This window comes from Grampus griseus (genome assembly GCF_964374135.1).
Source record: "Grampus griseus genome assembly, chromosome: 21".
In the NCBI taxonomy this organism is placed as follows: domain Eukaryota; kingdom Metazoa; phylum Chordata; class Mammalia; order Artiodactyla; family Delphinidae; genus Grampus; species Grampus griseus.
The window spans coordinates 17423216-17434399 of NC_139015.1; the positions used below are offsets into that span (position 1 = coordinate 17423216).

General features: G+C 40.3%; 1 protein-coding gene across 1 annotated transcript in view; it reads left to right on the forward strand.

Moving 5' to 3' along the window:
* The window catches only part of MTMR7 (myotubularin related protein 7), a gene marked incomplete at its 5' end in the record, with an annotated part of 101857 nt that extends 90673 nt beyond the window's left edge, over positions 1 to 11184 (forward strand). The window contains 7 exon segments of the mRNA XM_082680252.1: positions 611 to 720; positions 1802 to 1927; positions 3673 to 3722; positions 6023 to 6223; positions 7827 to 7967; positions 9302 to 9428; positions 10141 to 11184. Coding sequence (XP_082536378.1) covers positions 611 to 720; positions 1802 to 1927; positions 3673 to 3722; positions 6023 to 6223; positions 7827 to 7967; positions 9302 to 9428; positions 10141 to 10503 — 1118 coding nt within the window. The 3' untranslated portion in view covers positions 10504 to 11184.

Consider the following 11184-nt stretch of genomic DNA (forward strand, 5'->3'; position numbering starts at 1 on the left):
TTCATTTTCGACCAAAGGGAAAGCCCCTAACCTGATGCTCTAGAAGCATTCGGAAGTACAGGGCCTCATGTTTAAGTTCACACGCTTTGCTCCCTTTGGGTAGGGTTGTTGGTAGCAGGAGTTCGATCACTTCCATTTAAGACTTCTAGGACAGCTCTGTTTTGTATTTTTACAGCAGTCTGCAAGTGCGGTGCTGGGATGATGGAGTTCTAGTTGGGAAAGTGCTGGAGTTCGTTATAGGCGTCTTTTCCTCCAGGGCACTCTTACTCAAGTGCTTCCTGGTGGCACATTTTGACTATCTTTGCTGGAAGAATAAATAAATCTCTTATTTTTACTATGGTAACATTCAATGATTTTCATTTATTGGGGTTTAAACTTTACTAATATAATACTCCTAAACAGATGCAGTGTCCCCTGTGACCAAAGAAGATAGAAAAGCCTTTACTTGGAACTGTTCAGTAGAATGAGTAAGCTTGGGCGTCTATCTTGACTCAAGTCTTCCAGAAAGTACTGCAGTGAAGGAATCATTAACGAACTGCCTGCAAATATGATCAAATGTAAAATGAGAGATTTTCTGTATTTTGTTTCTGTAACACGATTTATCTTGCAGTGTGTGAACTTAAATCTCCCTCCATGAGTGATTTTCTTTGGGGACTGGAGAACTCTGGCTGGTTGAGGCATATTAAGGCCATCATGGATGCAGGAATCTTCATTGCAAAGGTATGCGAATGCAGAGAACAGAAATTATGGGGCAGAGCAGCCAGTGTACTCTGACTTCGGAATGGAGATCTTGTTGCCTCGTGTGAGCTCCTCTGTACTAAACTGGGTGATACCAAATGGGGAGCTGGCTTTGCAGACCTCCATGAAGTTTGCCCTCTGAAGATGGGATTTTGTGAAAGAGAGGATGGTGTTCAGTTGACAGTGTATCATCAAGGCGATCAAGTGGTAAAATACTTTCAGAATGGTCTCTCTTCAGTTAGGCTTGGTCCTGGGTGGAGGAAAGAATTTTCTATAGGAGGGTACATCCAAATGTGAGTCACCTGAGTGACCGAGGCCTGAAGCTTCCATCTTAGCAAACAGCTCCCCCTTTTCAGTGATGGCAGAAGCAAGTCATGTTCCTGAACCTGGCAGGTAGATTCTGTTCTGCCAGGGGAAGATTTTGCTGCAACTTTCACATAAGCTGCTTTTGAATGCATTGTCTATTTTGTTGTTCAGTGCGTTTTTTTAAAAAAATAAATTCCCCTCAGATTTATACCTAAAGACAACCATATCTTTTCTGATGACATGGTATGCCTCCCTTTATTAGATAATTCATTTATTTAACAAATATTTATTCAGTGCTGGGCACTTTCACTTGGCTCTTATCCTTTTATCTCTAATTTCATAGTTTTACAATTTATGATTTTTGTCTTTTCCTTTTTGAAAATGATTGCAGCCAGCAGCAGCTCCAGAATTTCATTTGGAAAGGCTTAAGGTGGAAACCCGGCAGGGAGGAAGAGGGTTGAAGGTGGGCTAGGAGACGTTCATACAGGAAGCCTGCTTGTATATGGTACAGAAGCCGGGCTCGTGGCTCCTGGACATAAGGGAAGGGAAGTGACGCTTCAGTTATCGGCACCAAACCTCTCCTTGGCTCCGCCCTAACTACACGGGGGCGTGAACACTCAATAAATGAAGGAACAGGTTTTGGTATTGATTTTTCGCCTGTAAATCTTTTTTTGATTCTTTCTGCGAGTACAAAGCCAAAGCTAATTCTGATGATGTTTCCTGTTGATAGCCATCCTTTGCCCATCCTGTTTTTCAGGCAGTTTCAGAGGAAGGGGCAAGTGTGCTTGTTCATTGTTCTGATGGCTGGGACAGGACTGCTCAGGTGTGCTCGGTGGCCAGCCTCCTGCTGGACCCTCACTACCGGACTCTGAAGGGCTTCATGGTGAGTGTGGCCGCTTGGCCACTGTCCAACGCACGCAGTGCCTGGACAGAATGGACCTCTCTTCTGACAACTATTGGCGACTTTTCCCCCTCCTCCTCAACATTATTTTTCTCTTAGTAGATCAGCATGATTAATTAAAGGGGAAAAGGTGAAATAGGCTCGGAATAAGAAGGTGAATTTCTGGGATTTTGGAACCAATTCAAATCAATGCTATTATAAATATAAAATATCTACTTAGCAGTTTGTAAAATAGTTTTATACCTCATTTGTATAAATATATTTCAAGTTTGATATATATTTTCAAGTTTGAGGTAACATGACTATAAAACAGAAAACACTTTCCAGAAAAAATATTTGGAGAAAAACCTTTCTATAGGAAAAAGTGATTTCACTTACTGCTTTTATATTTTAAATTGTCCTTCACAACTCTGGATATCCAGAGAATATTGAAAACTTTACAATGTTTTTGCATTCCTTACTGAAATTCTGGGTACATCCTCTCCTAGACTTTGCACCTTTTAGATGTGCATCAAAGCTTGACATGTTGCTTCCAACTGCAGAATATTTGTGTTAGTTGCCTGGAAGGGTGAAGCTTTGGCTAAGCCAGAACCAAAATCTTAAAGTGACTGCAGGGACTTCCTAGCGGCTGGGAGATTACTGGTTCCTGCCTCTTGAACCATGATTTGGTAGAAAGTGCTTCAGAGGATCCTGAATCCATGCTTGGGATCCTTTATCGAGTATTATCAGCTGACACTCTGGGGACAAGAGAGAAGTGGCAGGTTTCCACTCTTGGGCTTTTTCTTTCCTTTTGTTTTGAATGCGTCAGAGAACTTCCTATCGCCTGTGACAGCACTGAGACTTCAGGGTGACATTCCTGCTTCAGACCCCTCCCCTGGACTGAGGTTAGGGGCTGGAGTCCTTCATTTATGTCTGGAGAGTGGGGAGGCTGAGTCACACACCACCGGGCAGTTTGTCAAGGCCAAACTTCAACCAATCCTTACTTTTTTTAACGGAAAAGCTCTGGCTGTTTTAGAGCATTGGTGATATTGATGGTACTATCCTCTAGTATTTGATTAAAAAGTTTTTTGTTTTTTTAATCCAGACAGTTTGAGAGTATAAACTCATGTTACCCCTAACTCCAAAGCAGGGCTGAAACTTCTAATATGTTCCAGGCCCTCATCATTCTAGAATTCTTCTAAAGTATACTGAAGATCACTGGAAAACATCCCTAATTGTTTCTTGTAAAACGGTTAGTATTTGCTATTATATTGACAAGCAGCATTGCCTGTTGGTTGAGAGTTGGGCTAGATGGGCTGTGGTGGTTTCTGGAGCTCGGTTATGAGGTGGCATCCACCACTTGCCAGTAGCGTGATCTTTGGTGAGTATTTAACCTCTCTTTCAGTTTCCCCCTCTCTAAAATGAGAGTGATGATACCTACCCCACAATGAAATGAGATCATACATGGAGCAATATGAACAGTGCTCACTGAAAGCACTCTGTGGGTGGTGGCATTACATCTTCATATGTCCACTCTCGTTTTTCCTATGGAAGGCTTTCAACTTTGCCCTCTGACATGCATCTGTATAGGGGTGGACAGTGAGTGTTTGTTCATGTGCAGGTTACGGAGGAGGGTGACTTCCGCTCCAAGAACCTCTGAATTCAGAATCCTTCAGAATTATTGGTGCTGGTCTCTTATTTTCCTTCATTTGCTTCTCTCCATGATATTTATATTCTATCTTGTGTAGGTATTAATTGAAAAGGACTGGATTTCCTTTGGTCATAAGTTTAATCACAGGTAAGAAATATTTTAAAATCTGTTGTAGTGAATGTTTAGGATAAAAGAGATAATCTGTTTCTGAAGTTCTCAATTGAGTGGGGGAAAATACCCTTGTTTTCAGAGTTTCCTTGTGTACCTTATTCAGGAAGTTAAAATTTTGTTGAATATGTGTATCACAGATAAAAAAGTTCTAACTCGAGAGCGGTTGGTATTTACTGAGCAGAACTAACTAATATTAAGTTCTTCCAGAAGAGACAGAAGCTTGTTCATTAATCGACCTAGAAAGGATGGACTCTCCCTTCCTTCCACACACATTTGATTTACTAAATTATTACATTTTTGAAGTGCAGATATTCATTTTAAGCTGCACGTTGTGAAATGCCTGTGGAACAGTTTTTCTTTGATCTTCCACAAGGGGAGTTAAATTGGGCTTATCCTGCGGCATTTGTGTCCCAGGCGTCTCTGGAGAGCTAATGTAGGACAGCGGCCCAGGCTTTGAGCCCAACAGATCCAGCCTTAAATCCAGGCTGTGGCATTTACTGTGTGGCCTTGGGCATCTGTCCTCTCTGAGCATTCGCCTCCCGTCTATTTAAAGGGGAGACCCTCCCTAATCCACGGGGTTATAGCAAGGCTTTTAAAACTGTATATGTGAATAGCCCAGCTCCTTGCCCACTAGCCCATCTACTGGGCTTTAAATAAACAGAAGCTACTGGCCTTATTTGGTTAGTGTGGATGGTAATGTCTGACTGGTGTTCTGGTGTCTCTGATCCCTGAATGTTACGTGTTGTAGCTGGTATGGTCTCGTCTTTTAGAGGTAAAATTTAAATTTAGGCAGTATGCTGATAATAATTTAGAGATTTTGATATACATTTTTGATTGTTTGAATGTTTTCCTAAAATAAATTCTCAATTTATGGAGCTGCCCATATTTATTTTTGTAAGTTTTTGCATTTAGCATTAGTTGAGCATTTATTATGTGGTTTTCTGGAATTCTATTTTTATAATTATCTTTCCCGGAAAGCAGTGATTCGATTTTACAAATGAGAAAATTAAAGCCCCCAAACAATTAAGTAACCTTACGATCAATTGTTATTTTCAATTTTGGGGGTTCCACCGACTGTCTGATAGGCACTTAGGATCTCTGAGGTAGAGGATCTGTGGCAGTAAGAATATAGAAATGGCTAATGTGTGTCTTGTGAGGAAAGAACATACTGGGCAACCCCTTTTTAAAGCGACCAAAGGTGAGTGGGACTAAACCTTTTGAGAGGTTTCCAGGCAGTTTCTAATGTTTCCACCCTGGAAAAAACTACTAAACCGATCCTTGCTCATTCCTACTCCTCAAGCTGATTATCCATGTCTGAGAAGATGAGGTTCTATATTGTTATTCTGTATTTGATGGTACCCAAATCACCCTTTTGGATTCTTTCTGAAATTCACATAATAGTGTAAAGGACGAGGCAGTCTTCGTTTAAAAATCAATACAAACATGAGGGAGGAGATTCCTGATGTACTCTTGAGAACAGTGATACGAGAGATATAAAGGTATATGGGAATCTGGTCACGTGGAAATAAATTGACAAGTTTTTTTCTTTATTATTTTTTTTGTGGTACGTGGGCCTCTCACTGTTGTGGCCTCTCCCATTGCGGAGCACATGCTCCGGACGCGCAGGCTCAGCGGCCATGGCTCACGGGCCCAGCCGCTCCGCGGCATGTGGAATCTTCCTGGACCGGGGCACGAACCCTCGTCCCCTGCACCCACAGGCAGACTCCCAGCCACTGCGCCACCAGGGAAGCCCTAAATTGACAAGTTTTAACACTGGTCTAGAAATGGAAATATCCCTAGAAACTTGGGGAACCCGTTTTTTTAAAGCTGTCTCTCTTCCTCTTTTCTTCCCAACAAAACCATGCAAAAACGAAAAACTCTGAAGTTGCTTAGGCGTTTCTTCCCATTCTCCCCCCAGTCACTAATTAAAGTGGAAGATTTATTTCAGAAGTTCTGATGTACTTCGCACGCTTGAATGAAAGGTTGCTCTCTCCATAGAAAGACTCCTTGAATGCACTAACACTTTTCTTTTGTAATTATAACGTCAACATGTCCCTTCTCTGCCCAGACCTTCACTACAAAGTTTCTTTTGACATTAGAATTTAAAAAGTTATGTTTTTCCACTTCTTCTGCATTCCAGGTTTATAAGATAAGATGTTTAGGAACTAGGGTTGCTTCTATGATTGTTTTTGCATTTATAGCTTTCGAGTTAAAAAAAACAAAAAAAGAAACCCCCAAAAACCTTGCCGTAACGTCTCTCATACTTTGTTTTACAGATATGGCAACCTAGATGGTGATCCCAAAGAAATCTCTCCAGTTATTGACCAGTTCATTGAGTGCGTCTGGCAGTTAATGGAACAATTTCCCTGTGCCTTTGAGTTTAATGAGAGGTTTTTGATTCATATTCAACACCACATCTATTCCTGCCAGTTTGGAAACTTCCTATGTAACAGCCAGAAGGAGAGACAAGAACTCAAGTAAGTGTTTCAGTGTTTAATTTTTATCGAAAGAGTTTGTGACTGAGAATTTCAGATGGCCTTCCACAGTTTTGAAGACTGTTTTACCCACACATCTATACTGACAGAGTAAAGTTATTTTCTTTTTCCTGACGTCACTTTAACAGTTTAATGCCACCAGCTGACAAAGACAGGTACAAGTCCATTTTGCCCAGTTCCTGCCTAGCGTCCACAGACAGGTAGGTAGACTTCACGTACTGATAATGGAAAGGAAGCTTCTTGGAGTCAGAGAAAGCAATTTTTGCATTTAAAAGGAAAGAGACATCTTTGGCGGATATACTGTCATAAGAATTGCAAGTACAGTAGTCCCCCTTATCCATGGTTTCGATTTCCATAATTTCAGTTATCCAAGGTCAACTGTGGTCTGAAAATATTAAATGGAAAATTCCAGAAAAAAACGATTCATAAGTTTTAAATTGTGAGCCATTCTGAGTAGCACAACGAAATCTTGTGCTGCCCCTCTCCATCCTGCCTGGGACCGCCTGTTACTTACTTAGCTGTCTCGGTTATCTGATTGACTGTCGAGGTTAACACAACGCTTGTGTTCAAGTAACCCCTATCTTACTTAATAATGGCCCCAAAGTTCAAGAGTAGTGATGCTGGCATTTTGGATGTTCTTATTATGCCTAATTTATAAATGAAACTGTATCATAGGTGTGTATGTATAGGAAAACACAGTATACACAGGGTTCAGTACTGTCCACAGTTTCAGGCATCCACTGGGGGTCTTGGAACATATATCTCATGGATAAAGGTTGACTACTGTATAACAACTGGGAAAGTAAATTAGAAACTCAGGTCACTCTCTTATTCAAATTAAAACTGGATTGCTTTTTATTGAGAGGGAAAAAGTAGATGAATGTGGACGTTTTATAAAGTCAAAAACTTAACACAAAGTGACTTAAGAGCTGCAAATCAAAGAACATTTTTGAAATTTTTATAAAATGACTTTAAGTGTGGTATATATAATATCGGATTTAATTTTGGAAATGATCAGTTCAAATAAGACTCTACTAGTTTATAGAGCCTGAATGGAAAGAAAATGACTTTTTCCAGTAGGTACTAGTTTGTTTTCTCTAAGGAACTTTAATTCCAATAAATCGTAATGATTTAAAAGTAGCAGAGTACATCCTTTAAGCTCACCTGTTTTCCTAGGTAGTTTTGTGATTAGTTGGGCCAGATTAGCAAAAGGGACAAATGTCATAGGAATTCAGTGAGGATTAAATGAGAGAAAATATGTGCAGCATTTAAATAGTACCTGGCAAATAATAAAAATCCAACGACTATTTGGGGAAAAATTCCAAAAAATTTCTTGTGGTTTTATTTTACACTCAGAGGCATCAAGCATCTTGCTGAGGCCAGTACGGATAGCAGAGGAGTCGAGACTGTTACAGAGCTCTCCTGCTGTACCATGAAGACACAGGTTGCAAATTTCCCTGCTAGAGAACAGGGACACCTGATGTTCAGATAACAGTTTTTGATCCCTTTCCAGCTTTAATATTACATGTCTACTATTTGTAAGAATGAAGATAAGCTATACTCAGGCTTATTTTCTTTTTAACAGAATTCAAGAAAGAACATACTCTTTATGGGCTCACCTGTGGAAGAATCGGGGTGACTACCTGAACCCTCTATTTAGAGATGATCCCAGTCAGACCCAGGGAACCCTCCATCTCCCCACGACGCCGTGCAACTTCATGTACAAGTATGTAAACCTCTAGGACCTTAACAAGTATGGCTATGAACTTAGATTCTGGCACTTTTTACCATTTGGAAGTTGAAGTGTATGAGCTTCAAGGCTTTTTTGGATGCAAACACACTGAAGGAAGATGCTTAAATATCTCATCTGGCATTTTTGCCAGTGTCTCCTCTTCTCTCTCTTTTCCCCCCTAAATGGGGAATTCTCTTTAGAAGTCAATGTTTTGTAGTAATGATATCCTAAAAATGTAAGTTCCAGTCTATTTAAAAGTGAAGGAGGGAGGGAGGGAGGGAGAGAGGACCTTAGAAGTTAAATGTGGAATCACAGGTTTAGGTAGTGATCATGACACAGCTTACCTTCAGGAATACGGTGGCTTTGGTTCCTGACCACTGCGAGAGAGTGAATACCACAATAACGAGTCACATCAGTTTTTTAGTTTCCCAGTGCATATAAAAGTTATGTTTACACTATACGGTAGTCTATTAAGTGTGCAACAGCATTACGTCTAAAAAACAATGTAACCATGTTATATACCTTAATTTAAAAACACTTTATTGCTAAAAAATGCTAACCATCATCTGAGCCTTCAGTGAGTAGTAGTAACATCAAAGATCACTGACCACCATAGTAAAGAAAATAATACTGAAAAGTCTTGAAATATTCTGAGAATTACCCAGATGTGACACAGAGACACAAAATGAGCAAATGCTGTTAGAGAAATTGTGCTGATAGACTTGCTTGGCACAAGGTTGCCACAACCTCCAATTTGTAAAAAAACGCCATCTCCACAAAGCACAGTAAAGCAAAGTGCACCTGTATTCTCATTTGCATTTCAGTATGCTTTACTGTGTAGGATAAAAAAGGGAGGATTTATTGCAAATGTAAATTTTTGGTGGTTGTGATAAAAACAAGCGAAAACCCTCAAATTTAAAAGACTCCCTTTGTGGCTGAAAGATTCTGCATGTTAATACAAACACTCATTTTCAAGTTGACTTCCAAACTAAGAGCCATTTTCTTAAGCCCAAAAAAGAAAGAAAATGGTAACATGTACTACCTTCAGTCTGTTTTAGAAAAATGTTATGTGCCTACTAATTCAGTACCATCTGTACAAGTAGACTTCATGAATTTATTCTCCCTGAAAGAAGTCTACTGATTCAAGAAAATGAAAACATCAACATGAAGTTATCGCCTTAGTAAAGTGGCTTTTTTGAGCCTGTGCTTTGCATTTGGTTATTATTAGGACGGTGGGACTGTGGGTTGAAAGATTCCTTAGAAGACTCGAGGATGTGGATATACAGATTGTGACCTGGTGTTTCATGAAGCGCTGCTGTCCTCTCTAGATTTTGGAGTGGAATGTATAACCGCTTTGAAAAGGGACTGCAGCCCCGACAGTCGGTCACAGATTACCTTATGGCTGTGAAGGAGGAAACCCAGCAGCTGGAGGAAGAACTCGAGGCCCTAGAAGAAGTAAGACACACTTGCTCTTGTTAAATGTATTTTGTGACGATCACTGCTCTGGGAAAGCCTCTCATGACTCAGGATGTGTGAAATGTAGCAACAGAGCCATTTCACATTTTTAGCTGGTGGGTAACAGGAAACACAGCCCCCAAAGGTGAGCACTTACCTATAGGCACTTGATACGTTTCAGACATCTGGCTTGGCTCGCTTCCTTGGTTTGCTTCGGGGATGATGAAAATATTAGGGAACTAGATGGTAGTGAATGGTTGTGTACCCTTGTGAATATACTAAAAACCACTGAACCGTACACTTTAAGAGGGTGAGCTACTTATATCTTAATTAAAAAAATTAGATAATGAACACCTCACTCCTAATTTTAAAAAAACGTATTTTGAGTTCACAGGATGAAAATCATTATGTAAAACCAGATAGATACAGAAAGAAGGATGCCAGGTGCTCTACCTATGCTACGTTTTCTGCATTTTATAGAAAACCTGTGCTAAGGCAGTGCCATCCTTACATTAGAGATGAAGAAAGCAAGCCTCACAGAATCTAATTATTTTGTCCAAAGTCATGAAGTCTAGTTTTCAACCCAAGTCCGTCTAAATCCCATGTTCTTAACATTATACCCAGCTGGAAGGTAATGAATACCTTTAGGCATGCATATACAAAAAAGATACATGATTTATGATCGTTCCCTGAAATTGTTGTTTCTTTTTAGAGGCTGGAAAAGATTCAGAAAGTCCAGTTAAATCGCACTCAAGTGAAGAGTAAGCAAAGTGAACCCAGCAGACACTCAGGGTTTTCTACCTCAGACAACAGCACAGCCAACACTCCCCAGGATTACAGCGGGAATATGAAATCATTTCCATCCAGGAGCCCTTCACAGGGCGATGAAGATTCTGCTTTGATTCTAACCCAAGACAATTTGAAAAGCTCAGACCCAGATCTGTCAGCCAACAGTGACCAAGAATCTGGGGTGGAGGATCTGAGCTGCCGCTCCCCCAGCGGCGGGGAGTGTGTGCCAAGTGAGGACAGCGGCAAGGACCGGGATTCAGACGAGGCCGTGTTTCTCACGGCCTGAAGGTCCCCCGTGGGGGGACACACAGAAACATGTTCCAGAAATAAGGGAACAGTGCAATTTCAAATGACAAAGTAGCCCAACAAATGATACAGGTCCTTGAGAATTATAAAATGTAGCAGTGAAAAGAAAAAAGCCCAACTTTTAGTTCCTTCAGGTGTTGAAGAACAGGAAGTAGCCATTTCTTTTATCAAACAAGTATAAGGAAAATGATTCCCCATTTTGAAAATCATTCTAGACTGCGGAAGAAGTTTCATTCACCACAGAGCAATGACCTCTACCATCACCTGAGGTTATCAATGCAAATCTTCCTTGATAGCCTGCAGCTGGTCAGAAAGTGCCCTGACCTCTTCACACTTATCACTTCAGTCTTTCCCCTTATTTCACCTCCAGATGCATATTTTGTTTCCTAAAATATTTTGTTACCTTCCTTCCTGTTATCAGTATTTCTAATAATGGAACACGTTATAGCTAACAGACATATTTCTGTAACTGATGAGCTCTGTAACTGCTCTTATGCTTATCTTTCAGGTTTATTCACTTTAACGTTCTCTTAGGTAATATATTTTAAATCGTTATAATAATTTCGTTGCCTTTTCCTGGAATTTCATATGCTCCTTATTTAAAAAGCGCTAAGACTTACAACACACTTTTCTCTAACACCAGTGTACCACCTAATAAAGT